This window comes from Amblyraja radiata, chromosome X (assembly GCF_010909765.2).
Source record: "Amblyraja radiata isolate CabotCenter1 chromosome X, sAmbRad1.1.pri, whole genome shotgun sequence".
In the NCBI taxonomy this organism is placed as follows: domain Eukaryota; kingdom Metazoa; phylum Chordata; class Chondrichthyes; order Rajiformes; family Rajidae; genus Amblyraja; species Amblyraja radiata.
In genome coordinates this window covers 8,876,174-8,901,776 of record NC_045999.1, presented here as the reverse complement: position 1 = coordinate 8,901,776, position 25,603 = coordinate 8,876,174, and the positions used below count along the sequence as shown (strand labels likewise).

At 47.2% G+C, this 25,603-nt stretch overlaps 2 protein-coding genes across 2 annotated transcripts in view; both read right to left on the bottom strand.

The window, feature by feature from the left end:
- Positions 1 to 2,955: 2,955 nt before the first annotated feature.
- On the bottom strand, positions 2,956 to 18,346 carry kti12 (KTI12 chromatin associated homolog). Its single transcript, XM_033014911.1, has 9 exons — positions 18,095 to 18,346; positions 16,637 to 16,688; positions 13,561 to 13,613; positions 10,407 to 10,462; positions 8,755 to 8,834; positions 5,872 to 6,031; positions 4,901 to 4,963; positions 3,456 to 3,524; positions 2,956 to 3,164 (listed from the first exon to the last, which is right to left on the bottom strand). The coding sequence occupies exons 1-9, from the start codon at positions 18,243 to 18,245 to the stop codon at positions 3,021 to 3,023; spliced, it is 828 nt and encodes a 275-aa protein (XP_032870802.1). The 5' UTR covers positions 18,246 to 18,346; the 3' UTR covers positions 2,956 to 3,020.
- A 4,321-nt stretch (positions 18,347 to 22,667) lies between these two features.
- nmb (neuromedin B) overlaps positions 22,668 to 25,603 on the bottom strand; it is a 3,459-nt gene continuing 523 nt past the window's right edge. The window contains exons 2-3 of the mRNA XM_033014923.1: positions 24,052 to 24,239; positions 22,668 to 22,954 (exon numbers count right to left, since the gene is read on the bottom strand). Of these exons, the coding sequence (XP_032870814.1) occupies positions 22,898 to 22,954; positions 24,052 to 24,239 (245 nt within the window). The 3' untranslated portion in view covers positions 22,668 to 22,897. The remainder of the gene's footprint in view (positions 22,955 to 24,051; positions 24,240 to 25,603) is intronic.

Sequence of the window (25,603 nt, the reverse complement as noted above, 5' to 3'; positions counted from 1 at the left end):
GCTTGTTCCATACACCCACCACCATATGTCGGCTTATATAGAAGAAAGACACAGAGTCCTGGAGGAACTCAGCAGGTCAGGCAGCATCCCTGGAGAACATAGATAGGCGACGTTTCAGGTCAGGACCCTTCTTCAGCCTGAAGGACGGACCCGACCCAAAACAACATTTATCCATTTTCTCCACGGATGCTGCCTGACCTGCTGAGTTCCTCCAGCACTCTGTGAAACGTCACCTATCCATGTTCTCCAGGGATAATAGACAATAGACAATAGGTGCCGAAGTAGGCCATTTGGCCCTTCGAGCCAGCACCGCCATTCAATGTGATCATGGCTGATCATCCCCAATCAGTACCCCGTTCCTGCCTTCTCCCCATATCCCCTGACTCTGCTATTTTTAAGAGCCCTATCTTGCTCTCTCTTGAAAGCATCCAGAGAGCCTGCCTCCACCGCCCTCTGAGGCAGAGAATTCCTCAGACAGGCAGAGAATTCCACAGACTGGATGGTGTCTGACCCGCTGAGTTCCTCCAGCACTCTGTGAAACATCACCTATCCATGTTCTCCATGGATGCTGCCTGACCCGCTGAGTTACTCCAGCACTCTGTGAAACATCACCTATCCATGTTCTCCACAGATGCTGCCTGACCCGCTGAGTTCCTCCAGCACTCTGTGAAACGTTACCTACCCATGTTCTCCAGGGATGGTGTCTGATCCGCTGAGTTCCTCCAGCACATTGTGTCTTGCAGCTGAACTGAGAGATTGATTGATGTTGAATGAAATGACAGGCCATGCTGAGCAGTCCCTGAAAGAGAGTCAGCCTGTCTGGGACCTGTGTCACCCGTAAAGATTGAGCACAGCACAGGAATAGATTCACCGACGAGACTTGCGGGCAGAGCCACCTTGGGGAGAGCTCAAGTTTCAGGCGACCAAATCTAGTCCCGTGGAAAGTCGAGATACGCAAACCCAAAAAACAGTGCTAGCCAAGCGATGGTGGTGCTATCACCAGCTCCAACTCAGTCCGGCCATGCCAGCGGGGAAAAAAAGTAAGGACTTAAGAGAGATCACTTGAAATATTTAGAGCAGGGGTGGGGAACCTTTTCATGTTGGAAGCTGCATTAAGTTAGCTGTAATCTAATAAGGCCGCATCCAAGAAACTTCAATTAGATATACTTCAAAATGTACATTATTTTGTTAATATAGCCCCCATGATTTGCCAATGTTTTAATTGTGGCCGTCAGTCGGGGAGGATTATTTTGTTGAATCTTCTTTTACTCTTTAATATTTTAAATACGTTCATTTTAAGATAAAAATAAAAATAATAAAAGACGAACAAAAACATATTAATAAAAATAAAAGGATTTGTTCTACAAAATTTGGATTCATTCAAAAGGCCGCACTTAATGGCCTAGTAGGCCGCATGCAGCCTTAAGGCCGCAGGTTCCCCATCCCTGATTTAGAGATGGCCCCAATTACTTTAGCACAAAGATCCGTGTTGGTCAGAGTCATAGAGAGATATAGTGTGGAAACAGGCCCTTCGTCCCAACTTTCCCTCACCGGCCAACATGTCCCAGTTACACTATTCCCACCTGCCTGTGTTTGGGTCCATATCCCTCTAAACTTGTCCTATCCATTTACCTGTCCAAATGTCTCTTAAACATTGCAATAGTACCTGCCTCAACTACCTCCTCTGGCAGCCCATTCCATACTCCCACACCCTTTGTTTCTCCCACACCCTACCTTCGATGTAAACCAGCATCTGCAGTTCCTTCTTACACTTTTTGGTCAATGATTGAAAAGAAGAAAAAAATGAGCATCTTTTCTTTCAAGAATTGTAAACAACCACACTCCAAGGTATAATGGGTTTAATACTGGCAGCAAAATGGCACAGCTGCTAATCCGAGATCTTCGGTTTCCTCCCACACTCCAAAGACGTACAGGTTTGTAGGTTAGTTGGCTTAGTATAGATGTAAATTGTCCTTATTGTGTATAGGATAGTGTTAATGTGCAGGGACCGCTGGTCGGTGTGGACTCGGTGGCCTGAAGGGCCTGTTTCCAGACTATCTCTAAACTAAAAAAAATAACATCTGATTGAATGGAACCAGAACGACAAACTTGCTCTCATCAAAGATGGCAGGACACGGCAACTCTCTGTGTGCCAATACTGAAGAGGGTATATGGTACTCATGTACGGTACAAAGTGAAACATAGCATGCAGAACAAGCATTCCACTGTAACTCTGTACACGTGAAAGCATGGAACCTCCGGTGCAGTCTGTGTGGAGTTTGCAAGTACTCCCTGTCAACCCGTTGGTGAACTCACACGTGCCAAAGACATGAATGTGAGAGTTGGTTAATTGGCTGCAGTAAATATAGGTGTAAATATACACCTGCTGTATAGGTGAAAGGTTGAATCTGGGGGAATTGATGGGAATAGAACATAGAACTGTACAGAACAGGCTCTTCGGCCCACAATGTCCGTGAAAAACATGATGCCAAGACCAGCTCATCTACCTGCACTGAATCCATATCCCTCCATATTGAAGTCTATCCAAAAGCCTCTTAAAAGCCACAATCGTATCTGCCTCCCGCCCTTGCAGTCTGTTCCAGCCCTCAACACCCTCAGTGCTAAAGAAGTGCCCCTCCCCCCCCCCATCCTCCGTCCCCTCTCATCTTAAACAATGCCCGCTTGTGTTTGATTTGTCCATGCGGGGAATGTGGAAGCAATAAAAGCAGATCAAAGTTAGAAAAAAGACAAAGTAATGGAGTAAGCGGGTCAGGCAGCAAAGTTGGGGAAGACGAAGGGTGATGTTTCGGGTCGGGACACTTCCTTTGTAATCCAGCATAATGACTTCAGATGACAGTAAATGAATGCATGACGGTCAGTACGGACTAGGTGGGCCGAATGGCCTGTTTCCGTGCTGTATCGCTCGATGGTTTTCCTTTACACAAGCACGACTCAAAAGTCTGAAAATATTTAAAAAATTTTTTTAATCCAAGTGGCAATTTGCAGCTTTGAATCGCTCGTCAATGTAGACTGCGGTTGATATATTGCACAAACATGTTGGAAATTTCTCCAATGTTTTCCGTGGGGTGCATCTTGGTGTAGCTGATAAACTGGCGCCTCAGCTTTCTCAGTTCGGCCATGTGGAGGATACGGGTCAGCTCTATGTGTCGAAGGTTAAGGACTTTTATGACAAGCGTTCAGAGAATTAATACAATTGCCGCATACGATCGACACTCGTATCACATCCGCCAGAGATTCGCCATCATTCCTTGACCGGAACTTCTGAAAACAAGCCTTCATTTAAGTGAAATAACAACAAAAAAACTCGCAGCGACAGAAAATCACAAACAAAAACAAAAAACACTAGAAATACTTAGCAGGTCAGTCAGCGTCTGCTTCTATAATATAGGAATGTAAACTTCTTTTCACACCAGCTCTGAGATTTAAAAGGATATCTTCACCTTGGTTCCCGGTACGGTAATCTGGTCTCCCGGTACGCTTGTCTTCTGTGCGTTTAATATTGCCTGAGTTAAATTAACAGAGTTTTAAAGTTAGATTTTAAGGAAGCTCACATTTTAAACAGCAATACCAACAGATGTTTTTAAGGGGGCGGCATGGTGGCACAACGGTGGTGTTGCTGCCTTACAGTCAGAGGCCCGGGTTTGATCCTGACTACGGGCGCAGTCTGAACAGGATTTGTACTATCCCTGCGACCGCGTGGATTTTCCCTCTGATCTCTGGCTTCCTCCCGCACTCCAAAGACCGACGGATTTGTAGGTGAATTGGCTTGGTATAATTGTAAATTGTCCCTAGTGTTACAATTTGGCTTATTGTCATGTGTCGGGTACAGTGAATGGTCTAATTTGCCCAATTAAACACAAGCAACTGCAGATGCTGGAATCTTGAGTCGAACACAAAGTTCTGGAGTAACTCAGTGGGCCAGGCTGCCTGAACCCACTGAGTTACTCCAGCACTTTGCGTTTACTTTGTCCAATACTGACCAGGATCGCCTCGGTGAAAGGGGATTAGATAGAGGGTAATTCGTAACAGGGGCTTTACAGTATTCAAAATGTGTGAGAAAGAACTGCAGATGCTGGATAAAATCGAAGGTAGACACAAAATGCTGGAGTAACTCAGCGGGTGAGGCAGCATCTATGGAGTGAAGGAATGGGTGACGTTTCGGGTCGAGACACGAAACGTCGCCCGTTCCTTCTCTCCATAGATGCTGCCTCACCCGCTGAGTTACTCCAGCATTTTGTGCCTACCTATGTAGAGTATTCTACTGGGGAAGGGGTGCACTCAACTTTATCGGAGGGGGCAGCAAGGTGGCGCAGCGGTAGAGTTGCTGTCAAACAGGAGATCAGTGGTGTACGCCTTTCCACACTGAAGGTGGGTGCTATCAGGGATGAACTCCAGAGGAAGTGGTGGAGGCAGATACAAGTATAATTGGGGGAGTCCAGAACCAGGGGCCACAGTTTAAGAATAAGGAGTAAGCCATTTGGAACGGAGATGAGGAAACACTTTTTCTCACGGAGAGTGGTGAGTCTGTGGAATTCTCTGCCTTAGCCAGTTCTCTGGATGCTTTCAAGAGAGAGCTAGATAGGGCTCTTAAAAATAGCGGAGTCAGGGGATATGGGGAGAAAGCAGGAACGGGGTACTGATTGGGGACGATCAGCCATGATCACATTGAATGGCGGTGCTGGCTCGAAGGGCTGAATGGTCTACTCCTGCAGCTATTGTCTATTGTCTATAATGTTTAAAAGACCTTTGGACATGTAATCAGGTGGGAAAGACAGAGAGGGAAGTGGGCAAATGCATCGCGGTGGGCGTGGACAAGTTGGGCCGTTTCTGCGCTGTATGGTTCTGACCCTTCTGACTGGCATGCAAGAGGACAACTCACCATCAGCATTTCCTGTGTAACTCTGTCCAACTCATACAAGAAGTTTGTAGAGGAAAGTGGTTGCTGAAAAAGGCGAGACATCATTATATCACAAGTAGTTACTGAAATCAAATAACAAGAAGCTTTACTTCTCCTCTATCCAGTTCATAAGGCCATAAGTAATAGGAGCACAATTAGGCCATTCGGCCCATCGTATACTCCGACATTCAATCATGGCTGATCTATCTCTCCCTCCTAACCCCATTCTCCTGCCTTCTCCCAATAATCCCTGACACCCGTACTAATCAAGAATCCATCTATCTCTCCTTTAAAAATATCCATTGACTTGGCCTCCGTAGCCTTCTGTGGCAAAGAATTCCACAGATTCACCACCCTCTGACTAAAGAAATTCCTTCTCGTCTCCTTACTAAAGGAACGTCCTTTAACTCTGAGGCTGTGACCCCTGGTCCTAGACTCTCCCGCTAGTGGAAACATCCTCCCCACATCCACTCCATCCAAGCCTTTCACTATTCGATACTTAATCTGCAAAACGATGACACATTTAAACCTTCATCCTGATCGGAATTTGTTTGTGGATCTGGAACTTTTCCCCGCACTTCTTTATTCTGGAGCACAGGAGGATGAGGGGTGATCTTATAGAGACGCACAAAATCATGAGAGGTATAGATTGGGTAACCGAACAAGCTGCTAGAGGAGGTCGTTGAGGCTGGGACTATTCCAATGTTTAAGAGACAGTTAGACAGGTACATGTATAGGACAGGTTTGGAGGGATATGGGCCAAATGCAGGAAGGTGGGATCAGTGTAGCTGGGACATGTTGGCTAGTATGGGCAAGTTGGGCTGAAGAGACTGTTTCCACACTGTATCATTCCATTGAGTGCCCGGACCAACCCTGGATACCCACTCCATCCCATGGCCTCCCCCACCCACCCCACCCCCCCCTCCCCCCAACCCGGCCCGGCCCTCACTTACGTTCAGCGTTGACTGGTTGGGTGGCGGTGCCTTCCTGTGGAAGATGGCGTCGTTTATCGCCTGGAATGGGAGCGTATCGTCTTTCTGAATGGTGAACAGTGGGCTGTCCCATCGGTTCCTCGCATCGGGAGCCTCAAACCTCATCACCAGCTCATCAAAGCTGGAGGCAGTGCAAACATTTACAACCAGTTCAAACCCTTCAGTTTCAGTTTAGAGATACAGCGTGGAAACAGGCCCTTCGGCCCACCAAGTCCACACAAACCAGTGATCCCCGCACATTAACATTGTCCGACACACACACTAGGGACAATTTTACATTTATAGAAACATAGAAAATAGGTGCAGGAGTAGGCCATTCGGCCCTTCGAGCCTGCACCGCCATTCAATATGATCATGGCCGATCATCCAACTCAGTATCCTGTACCTGCCTTCTCTCCATACCCCTTGATCCCTTTAGCCACAAGGGCCACATCTAACTCCCTCTTAAATATAGCCAATGAACTGGCCTCAACCACCCTCTGTGGCAGAAAATTATATCAAGCCAATGAACCTACAAACTTGTACGTCTTTGGAGAGTGGGAGGAAACCGAAGATCGCAGAGAAAACCCACGCGGTCAAGGGGAGAACGTACTGACAGTACCCGTAGACGGGATCAAACCCAGGTCTCTGGCGCTGCAAGCGCTGTAAGGCAGCAACTCTACCGCTGCGCCATCATGCCGCACCAGTAGATAAGTGGGAGGGAATCACAGCGATAGAATGACTTGGCATTTAAGAGGCTTTCAGATGGGCGCATTGAGGCATATGCATCACAAGCAGACACAAGAGTTAGATAGAGCTCTAGGGGCTAGTGGAGTCAAGGGATATGGGGTGAAGGCGGGCACGGGTTATTGATAGGAGATGATCAGCCATGATCACAATGAATGGCGGTGTTGACTCGAAGGGCCGAATGGCCTCCTCCTGCACCTATTTTCTATGTTTCTAAGAGGTTAGTTTGACAGCATCATGTTTAGAACGGACATTTCGGGCTGAAGGACAGCTCCACTGTTCTATGGTCTAAGTTTAGTTTAATTTAGAGATACTGTGTGGAAACAGGCCCTTCAGCCCATCGAGTCCGCCTCGACCAACCATCACCCCAACACTAGTTCTATGTTATCCCAGCTCCACACCTACACACTAGGGGCAATTTACAGAAGCCAATTAACCTATAAATAAATCTGAGATAGACACAAGTGCTGGAGTAACTCAGCGGGTCAGGCAGCATCTCTGGAGAAAAGTTATAGGTGACGTTTTGGGTCGGATCCCATCAAGGGTTCTCCAAAGTTCGGAACTATTCCAGCACTTTGTGTCTATCTCTGGTCTTAAAAAGTGGCAATTTACCGAAGCCAATTAACCTGCGAATCTCCACGTCTTTGGAACGTCAGAGGAAACCGAAGCACCTGGAGAAAACCCACGCGGTCACGGGGAGAACGTATAAACTCCAGGCAGACAGCGACAAAAATGCTGGAGAAACTCGGCGGGTGAGGCAGCATCTATGGAGCGAAGGAAATAGGCAACGTTTCGGGTCGAAACGTTGCCTATTTCCTTCGCTCCATAGATGCTGCCTCACCCGCTGAGTTTCTCCAGCATTTTTGTCTACCTTTGATTTTCCAGCATCTGCAGTTCCTTCTTGAACAGACAGCACCCATAGTCAGGATCGAACACAAACCTGGGTCACTGGGTGCTGTGAGGCAGCAGTTCTACCACTGTGCTGTCCCCTTGCTTGCAATTATGTTCCTGGACCCAACACATCTCAAATGGCCTCCAGGTGCACAGTATCTCACAGCTTGGAGGCAAGGCTCTGGGAAGTGGATCGGTGGCAATGCTTTCACAGACTGGCTTGCAGTCACCCCACAACCGCGAGTCGTATTCAGAATAGTAGAACACTCGTCATGGATAATGACAGCAGGGCCCGTGGGCTCTTAATTCCGCATTACTTGAAACATCAAGCAAATGAAACTGCAGATTGGCTGAACACACAGAGTCTCTTGCTCAGAGTGGGGGAAATCGAGACTCAGAGGGCATAGGTTCAAAGCCCTGTCCCACTGTTCGAGTTCATTCCAAGAGCTCTCCCGAGTTTGCCCTGATTCGAACTCGGAGATTTACGGTAATGGCCGCTCGTCGGTACTCGGGGCTCTCGTGGACATTTTTCATCATGTTGAAAAATCTTCACGAGTCTTCCCGTGCTTACCTGCCGTTAGCGAGTCTTCCCGAGTACCTGCCGTTAGCGCTAAGAGACGTCCCCGAGCTCCGACGTACCCGCTACGTTCATTCTCCGTGCTTACCACGAGTTTGATTTTTTTTTTTAACTCAGGAGAGCTCTTGGAATGAACTCGTACCGTGGGACAGGGCTTTTAAGGTGAAGGGGGGTAAGATTTTATAGGAATATGAGGGATAACATTTTCATGCAAAGGGTGGTGGGTGTATGGAACGAGCTGCCAGAGGTGGTAGTTGGGACTATCGCAACGTTTAAGATGCAATTACACTGGTACATGGATAGGATAGGTTTAGAGGGATATGGGCCAAATGCAAGCAAGTGGGACTAGTGTAGATGGGACTTGTTGGTTGTTGTGGGCAAGTTGAGGCGAAGGGCTTGTTTCCACACTTTATGACTTTGGTATGTGGTCAGGCCGTATTTGCAGTACTGTGGACAGTTGCGATCACCACTCTACAGGAAGGATATGGAAGCATTGGAAAGAGTGTAGAATTGACAGAGCATGTGTGCAGACCAATGAGTTAAATGCAGTGGTTGCCAGTTGAACCTACGGCAAGACCAGCTGAGAAGGTGCCAGGGTGGATGTTGACTCGGGGAGGGGGAGGGGGAGTGGAGGCAGTCAATGGGCTTACATTTCCTGGGAATATTGTTGCTCCGGCTCCCTGCTCCGGTTCCACGATGAACAGACATCAACCGCAGTCTCACAGTGAATCTGCAAACAACAGCCACAACAAAGGCATGAAAGATAGAATTTTAAAATAGAACAGGAGCCATCAAGAACTCTGGGCTGTGTAGGAAGGAATTGCAGATGCTAGTTGACACTAAAGATAGCTGATCCGAAACGTCACCTATTCCCTTTCTCCAGAGATGATGCCTGGCCCGCTGAGTAACTCAAGCATTTAGCGTCAATCTTCCGTCTAAACCTTTCCTATCCACGTGTCTCCTTTATATTTCTCTCACATTAAACCTACGCCTTCTTGTTTAAGATTCCTTCATTCTGGGAACAAGATTCCATCTGCCTTGTATATGTCATTTATAATTTTATAAATCTCTGTGAGGGCTGCCCTCAGCCTCCCAGCTAATCCAAACTCTCCTTATAAGTATAAAGTCCTCCATTCCAGGCAGCACCCTGATGATCAATTCTACACTCTTTCCAATGCTTCCATATCCTTCCTGTAGAGTGGTGATCGCAACTGTCCACAGTACTGCAAATACGGCCTGACCACATACCAAAGTTGGCTTCGATATCCCTAGCGTGTTTAGGGTAGAACTAATGTACAGGTGATTGCTGGTCGGCGTGGACACCGTGAGCAGAAGGGTCTGTTTCTGTGCTGTATCACTAAACTAAGATACTTCAGAACACCCCACATCAGAGGAGCAGCCTGCAAATGAGCCGTAAAAATCAAGATATTTGTTGTGTTTCCACGGGAGATTAGTAAGTCCCATCACAATCGGAGATAGACACAGAAAGCTGGAGTAACTCAGTGGGACAGGCAGCGTCTCTGGAGAGAAGGAGTGGATGTTGTTTCAGGTCGAGACCCTTCTTCGGACTGGAGTTCTCCAGAGCTTGGTCTGCACAAAATAGAACCAACAGGTCAGGACTGGGTAAACATCATGACAGATGATAGATGCAAAATGCTGGAGTAACTCAGCGGGACAGGTAACACCTCTGGAGATTAGGAATGGGTGACATTTCGGGTTGAGACCCTTCTTCAGACTGGTTAGGGATCGACAGAAAAAGCTGGAGTAACTCAGCGGGACAGGCAGCACCTCTGGAGATTAGGAATGGGTGACATTTCGGGTTGAGACCCTTCTTCAGACTGGTTAGGGATCAACAGAAAAAGCTGGAGTAACTCAGCGGGACAGGCAGCATCTCTGGAGAGAAGGAATGGGTGACGTTTGACAGTGTGTACATTGTATTTAATGCCATGTGAAGGTGTCTCTCTCCCTCCCTCCGTAAAAAGAATTAAAATGCAGAGAAGCAATTCTCAGTAGGCATAAAGGAGCAGTGAGAAAAAAGCTTTGTAATTCAATATTTTACAGCATATCTCAATTGTTCCAGTTAGATACAAGTACAGAAAAACACTTCAGATTAAGAAAAGGGTTTGAGTGTAGTTATTCACAATTTGCAAATGTGCCTGGTTAGGTTATATGTGGGGATCACACAAGGAGAGTCTTAGATCAACGCAGTTTGGAGCTAACAGCTGTATTATATTTAAAGAGAGAGATACAGAGAAAACCTGCAATCATTCACATTTCATTCCCAGACTTAATGGCTACTTACCAAGCAGTGTGGAGTCTGTGTGTGCTTTATCAAGCAGAACAGTTCATATCTGTAACCTATATTTGAAAGAACAGTCAGAACGATACACACATTTGCAACAAAATTAGACGCAGTGAGTCAATATTTTCACATCTCAAGATGAAATGCAGGATTGAAAGTCATTCTGATCTGGCCCCTTCATTAATTGGGCTCCATTATCAGCTCAGCTGTTAATTTATCGCCAAGTACCATCACCGTGACTCGTCAGCTCAGACAAGCTAAATTGGCGGCTTCTTTACAAACCCTAACATGCAATGTCGGGCCGTCGACCCATCGCAGGCTCACACCTCCCTTATTACCTCTGTGTTTCCAGTTGGTGCAGAGCCTCCTCCTCCCACATGAACTGAACGCTAGCAAGAGGGTCCGAGACACAGCTAAAAATATTTCAGCCTAACAAAGTTGAAAATGAGTCTGAAAACAAACTAGTGTGGGAGTTTAGTTGCAAGAGCACATAACATCAATGTACAGCCACGCCTCTCCCCTATTCAGTTAAAAAATTCAATCCTAGTCATCAAACAGCCCAACTTCCCCTCGCCATCCAAGATGCCCGCTCTACACTAGTCCCAACTTCCTGCCTTTGGCCCATATCCACCTAACCTTTCTTGTCCAAATGTATTTTAAATGCTGTGTAGTATCTGCCTCAACCACCTACTCTGGCAGCTTGTTCCATATACCAATCACCATCTGTAAGAAATAAATGCTCCTCAGGTTTCTATTAAATCTTTCCCCTCTCACCTTAAACCCATGTCCTCCAGATCTTGATTTCACTACTCAGGGTAAATGACTCCGTGTAGCTACCCTATCTAGTCCCCTTGTGATTTGACACACTTCTAAGACCACCCCCCCCATCCTCCAAGGGCGGCATGGTGGCTCAGCGGTAGAATTGCTGCCTTACAGCGCCAGAAACGTGGGTTCGATGCTGACTACAGCTGCTGTCAGTACGGAGGTTTCACACGGACCAAAGTGAGTCTTTGCCGAGTTGATAATTGTCCAGCAGTCATTGATGTTTGTCTTAGTATGGGGCCCTGGGAACTGTCAGCATATCAGTGTGTCTTGTTGCACAACTGATGAACCGTGATAGCCTCACTGTAATCTTTACCATACGATAGAGCTTTATTTATCCCAGGAGGGAAACTGATCTGCCAACAGCCCATAAAACACAACAAGAGACGAGTGGAAAGGATTGGGGATGTGCAAAGATTGGGGAGGGGGGGGGGGGGGTTTAGCTAGGCATGTTGACATGCAGGGAATGGAGGGATATGGATCATTCGGGCAGACACAAGGTGCTAGAGTTACTCAGTGGGTCAGTCAGCATCTCTGGAGAAAAAGGATGGGTGACGCTTCAGGTCAGAACTCTTCTGCAGACTGAAAGGTGAGGGGAGGAACTGGGGGTAGGAAAAGGCCAGAAAAATTAGGTCTGGCCACAGATGACCATGGAAGGGCGGAGCCCACAATGGGCCATTGTTGGCTGGGGAAGAGGTGATAACGAAGGGACACAGGGATGTGAACAGTGGAACTAGTAGGATGACTAGGGTGGAGGGTGCGGGAATGTAGGAGTTACTTTAAATTAGAGACATCAACGATCATGCTGCAAGGTTGAAAGCTGCCCAAGCGAAATATGTGGTGCAGGCAGATATTAGTTTAAATTGGCATTGTGTTCGGCAAGGAGAGTGAGGGGTGTTTGGCGTGTTCCTGCTGTACTGTTTCATGTTCAATGCTCCCCAGAAGTACAAGGTTCAATATCAATGGCTCCGTCACTTGATGCTCCAGTGAAAATATGCCTAATCATTCCTTTAGATCATACTTTAAACCAAAGCCCGGTCGGTTCTGACAGGGAGATGCAAAATTTCCACTGTGAGAGTATATCATTAGTTTAGTTGGGAGACGCAGCATGTAAACAGGCCCCCCAACCCACCGAGTCCATGCCGACCATCGATTCACATTAGTTCTATGCTGTCCCACATTCTCATCCACTCCCTACATGCTTGGGGCAATTTCACACAGGCCAACTAACCTACAAGCCCACATGTTTTTGGGATGTGACAGAAAACCAAAGCAAAACGGCACAATCAAAGGGAGAATGTGCAAACTCCACACAGACAGCATCCATAGTCAGGGTGAACCCCGGGTCTCTGGCGATGTCATAAGCAACTCTACAGCTGCGCCACTGTGCTGACCGCTGTTGTATATAATAGGATTCTGAGCCAAGTGACTGGTTGGAACTATCCGAAAACAAAGACATTGCGAATCCTGTTCAATCCACGGTCGCATGACCCTTTGTTCAACCGAGTTAACTATTTGGATCAATTACCTCATTATGAAGACCGCTGACCCAAAATGATGTTTCTATCTCCGCAGATGCTGCTTGACCCAAACATTGTCAGCATTTTGATTTCTTATCAGAACTCTATTTTCATAAGTTCAGAACTTCCAGGAGCAGAATTAGGCCATTCGGCCCATCGTCCACTCCGCCATTCAATAATGACTGATCTTTCTTTCCCTCTCAACCCCATTCTCCTGCCTTCGCCCCATAACCCCCAACGCCCGTACTAATAAAGTTTTCTATCTCTAGACTAAACTCCACTACCACGCTTGTGCCACAAGTTCCTGATCCAGGGAATAAATGGTCTTGGATCCAACTTCCAGCCTACAGAAGTTACTCATCCGATTTCCACCTGCGGCCATCTCAAGAAAAATTATCCAAGATGGCACCAGAGTGAGTGAGTGTGAATGAGTGAGTGAGTGAGTGAGTGAGTGAGTGAGTGAGTGAGTGAGTGAGTGAGTGTCAGAAGTGGATCTGAAATCGCTCATTACAATAGTTCCACTCTTTCAAATCTCTACTCCAACACCAACAATTCTTACTTTGCCAAACATCATTCCCTGTGTCACGTATCTGTACACTGTGGATAGCACCATTGTAATCATGAATCGTCTTTCTGCTGACTGGTTAGCGTGCAACTAAAGCTTTTTCATGTACCTCGGAACACATGACAATAAGCTAAACTCAAAAAGAGGAAGATAGGAGTATCCTATAACCCGCCACACATCACTGTTCCCAAAATAATATTAAAACATTCGTACATCAATGAATCATTTTAATTGTCACTCCCCCTACCTTTGATGTAATTTAGAGAATCCATAATCACAACATCTTCTTTATTGATTTTTCTAGGAAATAAAGAGATATCACAGTTTAAAATACAGCATGGACATGCATTCACGGTACGAGGATTTAACTGTTGCCGTGCTCTTTTTAACTCTCTTGTAAAACAGCATTGCTATTCAGCCAGACAGAGAGTTAGTTGTAGCTCTTTGGGCTAACGGAATCAAGGGGTAGGGGGAGAAAGCAAGAACGGGGTACTGATTTTGGATGATCAGCCACGATCATATTGAATGGCAGTGCTGGCTCGAAGGGCCTAATGGTCTACTCCTGCGCCTTTTTCTATGTTTCTATGTGTTTCTATGTAAGTCTTCTGTTCCCATCTTATGGACACTTATCCATGTTCACCAGAAATGCTGCCTGACCCGCTGAGTTACACCAACACTTTGTAAACCAGCATCTGCAGTCCCTTGGTTTCTACAAAAAAAAATAGTTCTGCGAGACAAACAGAACTGTAAAATATATCTCTGATGCTGCTGCATTGTGCCTGATAGTACAAGACAAAAGTAACAAAATGTTTCACACCTCAAATGTGTGCAGGATGTCAGAATGACAGAGTGCTGTGACCAGGCACAGACAGAGGTAATGTTCACATGTTGTTACAGGAGTCAGTTCTGACCACAAAGACAGAGAACTTAATCAATCACAATGTTACTCAACCTTTTGATACATACTAGGTCTGTAGACAATAGACAATAGGTGCAGGAGTAGGCCATTTGGCCCTTTGAGCCAGCACCACCATTCAATGAGATCATGGCTGATCATCCCCAATCAGTACCCCGTTTCTGCCTTCTCCCCATATCCCCTGACACTGCTATCTTTAAGAACCCTATCTAGCTCTCTCTTGAAAGCATCCAGAGAACCTGCCTCCACTGCTCTCTGAGGCAGAGTGCGGTGCCATCACAATCCCAATTTCTGCCGAAGAAGGGTCTCAACCCGAAACATCACCTATCTATGTTCTCCAGAGATGCTGCCTGACCCACTGAGTTACTCCAGCACTTTGTGCTCTTCTTTGTAAACTAGCATCTGCAGTTGTTTGTTTCTATATTCTGAATTCTGGCAACCTTGACAATGAGTAAAGGCAGGCGAACAATTGCTGCTTTATTTATTTTGACTGGGGTCATAAACTTATAACCACCTATCTATTGCTCCGCCAATTAGTTTTTCAATGGAAGAACTGAATGTAATGCAAATCCATGCAAAGAGAATTTTGGGAGATGCAGGTTTAGTTTTGGGTTTTAGAGATACAGCGTGGAAACAGGCCCTTCGGCACACGTCGACCAATGATCAACCGTACACTAGTTCTATCCTCCACATTGGGGACAATCTACAGGAGCCAATTCACCTACATCCCTGCACGTCTTTGGAATGTGGGAGGAAACCGGAGCACCCGGAGAAAACCCACAGAGTCATAGAGAGAATGTACAAACTCTGTACAGACAGCACCCGAGGTCAGGATTGAACCTGGGTCTCTGGTGATGTGAGGCAACAGCTCTACCGCTGCACCACTGTGCCGCCCTAGCTTTGGGGATACAAGTGTTCATGTAGCTACTAAAATGTTGCACTCTCTGCTTTCCATCCCCACGGATATTACCCTTCCGGACTCCAACCACCTTCTGGATAAAATAATTCTTCTCTCTACCCCTTCTAAATTTATTGCTATGTTCTTAAAGCCCTGTCCCACGGTGCGTGTTCATTCAAGTGCTCTACCGAGTTTTAAAAAAATCAAACTCGTGGTAAGCACGTAGAATGAACGTAGCGGCTACGTCGGAGCTCGGGGATGTCTCTTACCGGCTTGTACCGCTAACGGCAGGTACTCGGGAAAACTCGTGAAGATTTTTCAACACGTTGAAAAATGTCCACGTGAGCCCCGAGTACCGACGAGCGGCCATTACCGTAAATCTCCGAGTTCGACTCAGGGCAAACTCGGGAGAACTCTTGGAATGAACTCGCACCATGGGACAGGTCTATTAGTTGCATTCAACTCCACTGTGGGAAAAGGTTTTGTCCTGTCTACCTTTTGTATACCTCAGTTAGGTTTCTCCCAGCCGCAGCTTCCAGCCTTGTCCACAAAACAAACCCAGTCCATCCAAATTCTCCTTGTAACCAGAACATTTCATCCCAAGCAACATCCCTGTAAATTCCATCTGCATCCTCTCCGATGAAGCAACGTCCTTTCTATACTGGAGCGATCAGCACTGCACAAAGTATTCCGCTATGTCTAACCAACGTAGAAACAAGGAGCTGCAGATGCTGGTTAATACACAAAAGGACACAAAGTGCTGGAGTAACTCAGCAGGACAGGCAGCATAACCGTCACCTATCCATGTTCTCCAGAGATGCTGCCTGACCTGCTGAGTTACTCCAGCTCTCCGATTCCTTTTATGGTCAAACCAATAATTTAGAAAGATAGGTGCAAAATGCTGGAGTAACTCAGTAGGTCAGGCAGCATCTCTGGAGAAAATGGATAGGTGATGTTTTGGGTGGGGATCTGAAGAAGGTTTCCGACCCGAAACGTGATTTATCCATTTTCTCCAGAGATGCTGCCTGACCCGCCGAGTTATTCCAGCATTTTGAGTCTATCTTTGGTATAAACCAGCATCTGCAGTTCTTTTTTGTTACAATATTTTATAAAGTTGTACTGTCACTGGTCTATGCTGCACCCAAAACACAATTAACAATGCTATGTAGCCTTTTTAGGACGTACTTTAACAGTGTCTGTGTAAGAAATGCCAATGTTAGAAATAGCCAATTTCTACAGAGTTGGAGTGATTGCATGCCAAGCAATGCACAGATAGGAGACAGAAGATATATTAATGGTAGAGGATACAAGCAGGGGAGTGTGTAAGGCAGAAGGTAAAATGAGCCTTCACTCCTTTGTGTGTGTAGTGTGTGGTTTACATTACGGGAATCCAAGGGTACATACTGAGCAAGCAACTAGTTGCACAACAGGTAAAAGCATGAATAGTTTAATGAGTTACAAGAAGCGCTATAATTTAAACTCCATACTATATCAGTATCCTTACTCTACCTTTCAACTTCAGCTTTCAATACTCCCCGAAGCTCTTTCTCTTTGTGAGAATCTACAATACAAAAATAGACCACTGGTTAAAGACTAGTTCTATACTTTAGTTTTAGACAACATGGAAACAGGCCCTTTGGCCCATCGGTCACCCATTCCCACTTCTTCTCTAGAAAGGAACTAATTCTACTCTTATCACTTATGACCTAACCGCAGATGCTGGTTTATAGCAATGATGGACACAAAATGCAGGCGTAACTCAGCGGGTCAGGCAGCTCCGCTGGAATAAAATGATGGGAGACGCTTCGGGTCGGGACCCTTCTTCAGGCTCTTTCCAAAAAACATAACCCATCATTTTTCTCCAGAGATGCAGCCTGACCCACTGAGTTACTCCAGCACTTTGTGTCCATCATCGGTATAAACCAGCATCTGCAGTTAGGTCATAAGTGATAGGAGCTGAATTAGTTCCTTTCTACCCACTTGTTCAATGTTATCCCAGTTTCTCTTCCACTCCTACACACTAGGGGGCAATTTAGAGGGCCAATTAACCTAGAAACCCACACGTCTGTCACCAACACCCCCCCCCCCCACCTACATTATCCCCTCCCTTCCACCATCCCCATCCTTTCCCCATCCCTTCTTTTACCCCCCACTCTCCACACACTACCTCTGCCCTCTCCTCCTCCCCTTTCCCCTCCCCTCACCCCTCTTCATCTCTACTCTACCTCCCTCCCTTCATTACTCTCCCCATCTCCCCCCTCCCCTCCCACTCTTACCCTCATTCCCCAACACCCTCCCCGCCCACCTCCCCACCCCTGCCTCCATCTCCACCATCTTTACTCTCCTCCCTCCTCCATCTCCCCTTCCCCCTCTTTGACCCCCACCACACCCCCTACTCTCTACAACCCTGCCCCCCTCCATCTCCCCTCTCTACTCTCCCTCCTCCTTCCTTCCCCCGCTCATCGCCCCCTCCCCACATTGCCCCTCCCCCTCATCGCCCCCCTCCCCACATTGCCCCTCCCCCTCATCACCCCCTCCCCCTCATCACCACTCGCCTTATTGACCCCCATCCCCCTCATTACCCCTCCTCCTCATTCATTGGCCCCCTCCCCCTCATTACCCCCCTCCCCCTCATTCATTGCCCCCTCCCCCATTCATTGCCCCCTCCCCCTCATTACCCCTCCCCCTCATTCATTGCCCCCTCCCCCATTCATTGCCCCCTCCCCCACATTGCCCCCTCCCCCTCATTACCCCTCCCCCTCATTCATTGCCCCCTCCCCCTCATTCATTGCCCCTCCCCCTCATTCATTGCCCCCTCCCCCTCATTCATTGCCCCCTCCCCCTCATTCATTGCCCCCTCCCCCACATTGCCCCCTCCCCCACATTACCCCTCCCCCTCATCCATTACCCCCTCCCCCTCATTCATTGCCCCTCCCCCACATTGACCCCACATTGACCCCCCCTCACCCGCATACACCAGGTTCCGCTCCATCTCCAGGCTCTGCTCCGCCACCTCCACCACCTTCTTGCCCGCCTCCTCCCGCAAGTAGCGGCCCAGTTCCGCCGCCCTGTGGCTCTTGCCGCTACACGGCAGCCCGCACAGCAGCACTAGCGGCATGGCTGGCTTTTGCTGGCTGTTGCTGGCCGGCCGGAGGGACCTGGGAGCCGGGGCGACCGAAAATCTAGGCCCGAGGCCTGCGGCCCATTAAAGGAGCAGCGCAGCACCCTCAATTACCGTCGGCCCATTAAAGGGGATGGTGCTCAGCTGCGCCCCCCGCTGGACAGCGGCCGCGTTGCTGCCGGCGGCTCCTCTGGGACAAGGGAGAAGGTGCTTAAAGCAGAAGATGCTTCAAACTCTGCTCAATAGAATAGTATAGAATAGAATAACGTTTATTGTCATTTGAACCTAAGTTCAAACGAAATTACGTTTCTGCAATCATACAAACAAGAAAAAGAATCATGACACACAATTAACACAAGTTACATAAACATCCATCACAGTGAATCACCAAACACCTCCTTACTGTGATGGAAGGCAAAGTCTTGTCTCTCCCCTGTTCTTTGTTCTTCTCCCGATGTTAAAGCCGCCGGCTGGGCGATGTAAGGCCCCGCTCCGGGTCGATTTAAACCCCGCGATGCGGCGGGAGAAGTTGCCTTTGCGGGAGCTCCGAAAAGCGGTCTCCCACCAGGTATTTGAAATTATCAATTCAAATACCAGCATGGAAGTGAGGAATGTAAATTAATTGAGTTGTAAAGTTATGCAGCACAGAAACAGGCCATTCGGCCCAACTTGTCCATGCCAACCATGATGATAATACATGCTGGACCCATTTGCTTGCATTTGGTCCACATCCCTTTCAACCTTTCCTATCCATATATCAGTCCAAATGTCTTTTGAAAGTTGCAGTTGTATCCACTGCTATAGCTTCCTCTTGTAGCTCTTTCCAGGTAATTTAATAATCTGTTATTTGTTCTTAGTAATAGGTACCGTGGTAGTTGTGGTAAAATACATCCGTTGTCCTTCAGAGCTGGTGGTTTCTGCCTAACTTACCAATGCCCTTGGAGTCATAGAGTCGTACAGCATGAACCAGGCCCTTTGGCCCAACTCATCCACGAAGATCAAGATGCCCCATTTTGATGCCCCAAATAGCTAGTCCCATTTGCCCACAAAAAAAGACACAAACTGATGGAGTAACTCCATCATATTGAACCATAGAGGGCTGTGGCTGATTATTTTGTTTAGTTTAGTGTAGAGATACAGTGCAGAAACAGGCCCTTCAGCCCACCAAGTCTGTGCCAGGCAGTGATCCCTGCACACTAGCCCTATCCTACACACTAGGGACAATTTCCAAAATGTTTAAATCGAGGCCAATTAACGGACAAACCTGTATGTACGTCTTTGGAGTGTGAGTGGAAACTGGAGCACCCGGTCATGGGGGGGGCATGCAAACTCCTTACACAAAGCACCCGTGGTCAGTATCAATCTTGGGTCTCTTGTGCTGGAAGGAACCTGCTCTACCGCTGCACCACCCATTAAATTATGTTCAATAAAGAGATTAATAGGGTTTTAAGTATGAAGCAAATCAAGGAATATGTGACGAGGGGGCCAGAAGTAAAGAGGTGAATATGATCATCGTCAACATACAACAGTACAACACAGGAACAGAGTGTCTGGCCCAGAGTGGCTGTTCAAGCATGATGTCAAATTAAACTAATCTCTTCTTGTGGCCCTTGTGGCTAAAGGGATTAGGGGGTATGGAGAGAAGGCAGGTACAGGATACTGAGTTGGATGATCAGCCATGATCATAGAAACATAGAAACATAGAAAGTAGGTGCGAGAGTAGACCACCAGGTCCGTCGAGCCCGCACCGCCATTCGCTCATGGCTGAACACTAAACAGACACACTTACCCACAAACAGTAGACACAAGACACAGAACACAAGACACTACCCTCCCCTTTATACCGCTATCACCCCTCTCCACCCCAAGAACCTCGTGATCTCCTGGGGGAGGCAAAAAAACGGATAAAAACCCAGGGCCAATTCGGGAAAAAAATCCGGGAAATTCCTCTCCGACCCCAATCCAGGCGATCGACACTTGTCCAGGAGATCACTCAGGTCTTACTATACTAACCATACCTAGGTCCATATCCCTGCCCTCTCCCCGTAGCCCCTTATCCCCTTGGCAGCTAAAAAAACATCTATTTTAGTCTTAAATATATTTAAAGTTTCTGCTTCCACTGCTCCCTGGGGCAGTGAATTCCATAAATTAACCACCCTCTGGGTGAAGAAGTTCTTCCTCATCTCAGTTTTAAAAGAGCCCCCCCTTATTCTGCAACTATGTCCCCTAGTTCTAGTTTCCCCGATCATTGGGAACATCCTCGGTGCATCCACCCGATCAAGGCCCCTCACGATCTTATATGTTTCAATGAGATCGCCTCTCATTCTTCTAAACTCCAAAGAGTAGAGTTCCAGCCTACTTAACCTTTCCTCATATGTTAATCCCCTCATTGCAGGAATTAATCTTGTAAACCTTCGCTGCACTGCCTCCAGGGCTAGTACATCCTTTCTTAAGTATGGACCCCAGAACTGTACACAGTATTCCAAATGTGGTCTCACTAATACTGTGTACAGCTGCAGCAAGACCTCCGTGTTTTTATACTCAATCCCCCTAGCAATAAAGGCCAAAACTCCATTGGCCTTCCTGATTGCTTGCTGCACCTGCATACTAACTTTTAGTGATTCATGTACTAATACCCCTAGATCCCTTTGCGTTGCATTACAACGCAGCTCCTCCTCATTTAGAAAATAACTTGCCCTATCATTTTTTTTCCCAAAGTGAATGACTTCACATTTATTAGTATTAAATTTCATCTGCCAAGTTGTTGCCCACTCACCTAGCTTATCTATATCCTTTTGCAGACTCTTCCTATCCTCCTCATCCCCTACTTTTCCTCCCATTTTTGTATCGTCCGCAAATTTTGATATATTACACTTGGTTCCCTCCTCCAAATCATTTATATAAATTGTGAACAACTGGGGTCCCAGCACCGACCCTTGCGGAACCCCGCTAGTTACCGGTTGCCATCCCGAGTATGAACCATTTATCCCCACTCTCTGCTTCCTATTTGTTAGCCAATCCTCTACCCATGCTAATATATTACCCCCAATCCCATAATGTTTTATTTTTAGCAATAGTCTCTTATGTGGCACCTTGTCAAAAGCCTTTTGGAAGTCCAAGTATACCACATCCACTGGTTCCCCTTTATCCACCCGGGTTGTTACTTCCTCAAAGAATTCGAGCAGATTCGTTAAACAGGACTTCCCCTTCACAAAACCATGCTGGTTCTGTCCGATGAAGTCATGTTTATCCAAGTGCCCCGTTAGTGTTTCTTTAATAATTGCCTGCCCCTACCAATGAGTTATTCCAGCACCTTGTGTCTATCTTCGGTGTAAACCAGCATCTGCAGTTCCTTCCTACTATTGAAATCCGGAGCAAAACACAAAGTGCTGGAGGAACTCAGCGAGTCAGGCCGCAGGGTTTTGGGTCTAATTTTAGTTGGGGGGGAAGGAAGCTGGAAAAGAGAGACGAGGGCAGGACAAAGTCTGGCGAGTGATAGGTGGATACAGGTGAGGGAGGTTTAATTAGCAGACGGGTGGACTTTGGGAAGGGGTGAAAGGGAGACAAAAGGATGTCAGATAATGTAAATAAGGTGTGAAATGTAAAGAAGAAGTGAGGGAGGAGAAAGAGGAGGAGGAGAAAGGGAAAGAGAGGACTTGTGGATTGGGGATGAGTTTACAGGTGAGAGGACAGGAGCAGGGGGCTTGGGTTGGAGGTAGGACATAGTGAGAAAGAATAAGCAAGGGTGGGGAGAGGGAAGAGAGAGAGGGGGCTGGGGTGATTTTAGAATTCAATGTTCATACAGTTGGTCTGTGGCTTTAACTAATAATATGGAACAATGTGAAGGGTTTGACATTAAATTGAAGATTCAACCATTAAAGGCAAATTAACGTCTGCTGGAGGGAAACTGGTGGAGAAGCCGGAGGAAGCCCAAACCATCCATGCAAACTCCACACTGACAGCACCCAAGGGCAGGATCGCTGCACGGTGGCGCAGTGGTAGAGTTGCTGCCTTGCAGCGGCAGAGACCCGGGTCCAATCCCTGACCTCGGGTGCTGTCTGCACAGGGGGTTGTACGTTCTCGTTGTGACCGCGTGGGTTTTCTCCAGGTGCTCCGGTTTCCCCCCACACTCCAAAGACATACAGGTTTGTAGTTTAATCGGCTTTGGTAAAATGGTCAATTTTCCCTAGTGTGTGTAGGATAGAACTAATGTACGAGGGCCTGTTTATGTCACTGAGCCACTGGAGCCCGAGCCCCACCCATGGGTGCTCGCGTCCCCACCCTCCTCCCTCCCCCAAGACCTGCACTAAGGGAGAGCATCGTCTAAACTGTGACTGAGATCCCGTCTCTGAGTCCATTCTCCTCGGGATTAAAGTGGAAATACTAGTTGCTTAAACAATATATTCTTTATTTGCCGCTTATAGCCTGACGGTTTACATTAAAAGTGCTTTAACAATGCAAAAAAGTCAGAAAAATATAGAATAGTCCTTGCTCCCTCTTTAATTTATGGATAAGTGTACAGAAACAACACATAAAGTAGGTGACGTGAATGCACTATTGTTACAATAAAATGGCTACGTTGGGTGGTTGTAACTCCTCCTCCCAGTGTGTTGATGTCTCATCTTCACCAAGGCTCAGCTTGACCATCATCATATCTTCGTGTTTTTAACGTATCTCTCAATAATCTTTGTTATTAATCCTGTTTCCTGGAAAAAACAAACAGTGGTTAAACGTGACACAACCCACGTACAGACTCTGGGTACACAGACAGTGCCGGAATGAACTACAGGCGATGTACTTGTGTAAAACACAAAATGCTACAGGAAGACATAGGAGCAGAGTTAAGCCATTCGGCCCATCAAGCTGCTCCTCAAACCACGGAGCATCTTGGACAATACAGCTCACCCCCTCCAACGACATTCAACTGATCGGAACGAAACTTAGTGCACTCACAGCACAGGGGAACTGTTAGCTGGCGAAAAATCGTAGCGCTATCCGGTACCGTTTTTGCGCGAATAGAAAGACCGTAAAAACTGGAAGATAACAAGATCAGAGTTTTAGAGATAGATAGATAGATAGATAGATAGATAGATAGATAGATAGATAGATAGATAGATAGATAGATAGATAGATAGATAGATAGATAGATAGATAGATAGATAGATAGATAGATAGATAGATAGATAGATAGATCGATCATATACGTTTGGCTCATTGAAATTAGACATGGATAATGTCTGAGATTAACTTTCTTATAATAACATTGACACCTCAAGTGCTGGAACAAACCTGCGCCGCACTGGAACTGCATATGTTTGATTGGATAAAAGATACAGCACGGGAAAAGGCCCTTCGGCCCACCGACCTGTGCTAGGCCACCCGCTCTCACTAGTCCCATGTAATCCCACTTCCGCACCCATTCGCTACTCACCAGGAGAAAATAATCTACAAACCCGCACGTCTTTTGGGATGTGGGAGGAAACCGGAGAACCCGGGAGAACGTGTAGACTCAGGGAGAACGTGTAGACTCCACACAGACAGCAGCCGAGGTCAGGGATCGAGCCCGGGTCCCTGGCGCTGAGAGGTAGCACCTCCACCCGCTGCGCAAAAAAAAAAAACTCTATAAGAGTTTGGTTGAACACATTTTTCGGGCTTCGGGCTGTGGTTTGATCTTTGTTGGACTCGCTGGCGGGACTAGTGTGGGCAAGGTGGGCCGAAGGGCCGGTTTCCACGCTGTATGAGTCTATGATAGGAGAGGGCACACGACAGGACCGCCACACCCGAGTCCAAAGAGTTGACTTACCTGAGCGCCGGAGTCGTACCTCACTAGCCTCCCCTCTGCCTCCTGAGCCAAGGCTAACTCCAGCATTCTCCGGCCCTGCGGGGTCCCCAGAGCCCTGTGGTCTTCAGGGGGGGCGGGGGCCAGTCGCGCCGGGGTCCCGTTATGTCCATCTGGATAGTCAAACACACTCTTCTTCCCCATAAAATGGCCTAGGAGCAAACACACACACATTTACAATCCCACATTTACTGTCACGGGCAGACCAGTACTGTGTAGCAAGGAACTACAGATGCTGGTTGTCACCGAAGATAGGCACAAAATGCTGGAGTAAATCAGCGGGACAGGCAGCATCTCTGGAGAGAGAGAGATAGGTGATGTTTCGGGACCTCTTCTTCTTCTTGCGAATGGCGTGCACAGCCTAAAGTTGTAGGGCAACTTGTTCTATTTGATCTTATTTTACGTTTCGGGACGAAACCCTTCTTCAGACTGAGAGACAGGGGAAGACCCTGTCCCACGTACGAGTTCATTCCAAGAGCTCTCCCGAGTTAGCCCTGATTCGAACTCGGAGATTTACGGTAATGGCCACTCGTCGGTACTAGGGGCTCTCGTGGACATTTTTCAACATGTTGAAAAATCTTCACGAGTCTTCCCGTGCTTACCTGCCGTTAGCGAATCTTCCCGAGTACCTGCCGTTAGCGTTACGAGCCGCAAAGAAACGTCCCCAAGCTCCGACGTACCTGCTACGTTCATTCTCCGTGTTTACCACGAGTTTGTTTGTTTTTTAAACTCGGGAGAGCTCTTGGAATGAACTCGTACCGTGGGACAGGGCTACGGTAGGTACTCGGGAAATCCGGTAAACTCGTGAGGTTTTTTCAACACTGTGAAAAAATGTCAACGAGTTTAAAAAAAACTCGTGATGAAAATAAATGTTACTTTTCACTCGTACGAGCCGCTACGAGGCATCCACGAACTCCTACGGACCCGCTACGGACATTCTCCAAGTTCCAATCAAGGGAAAACTCGGGTGAGCTCTTGAATGACCTCGTACAGTGGTGCAGGGGCTTAAAACACTATCCTACACACACTAGGCAAAATTTACAATTTTACCGAAGCCAATTAACCTACAAACCTGCACGTCTTTGGAGTGTGGGAGGAAAGCGAACATCTTGGAGAAAACCCACGCAGATCACGGGGAGAACGTGCAAACTCCGTACAGACAGCATCCGGTAGTTGGGATCGAACCTGGGTCTCTGGCGCGGAGGCAGCAACTCTAATAACGCTCTTTTGAGGAGCGCCAAGGATTATGAGCTGGCGCGATTCCATCAGTTTTGCCCAGTCTCCATTTATAGTGAAGGGAGGAACTGCGGATGCTGGTTTAAGCTGAAGATAGACACAAAATGCTGGAGTAACTCAGCGGGACAGGCAGCATCTCTGGAGAGAAGGAATGGGTGACGTTTCTTCAGAAGCAGGGTCTCGAGCCGAAAATACCTTCTCTCCAGAGATGCTGCCGGTCTCGCTGAGTTACTCCAGCATTTTGTGTCTATCTTCAGTTTAAACCAGCATCCGCAGTTCC

Coding starts and splice junctions, on each gene's coding strand:
- kti12 (XM_033014911.1), bottom strand. CDS start 18,245: ATGCCGCTAGTGCTGCTGTGCGGGCTGCCGTGTAGCGGCAAGAGCCAC. Junction 10,463..13,560: donor TTCTCTAAATTACATCAAAG/GTAGGGGGAGTG, acceptor TTTCAAATATAG/GTTACAGATATGAACTGTTC. Junction 6,032..8,754: donor CAACAATATTCCCAGGAAAT/GTAAGCCCATTG, acceptor CACTGCCTCCAG/CTTTGATGAGCTGGTGATGA.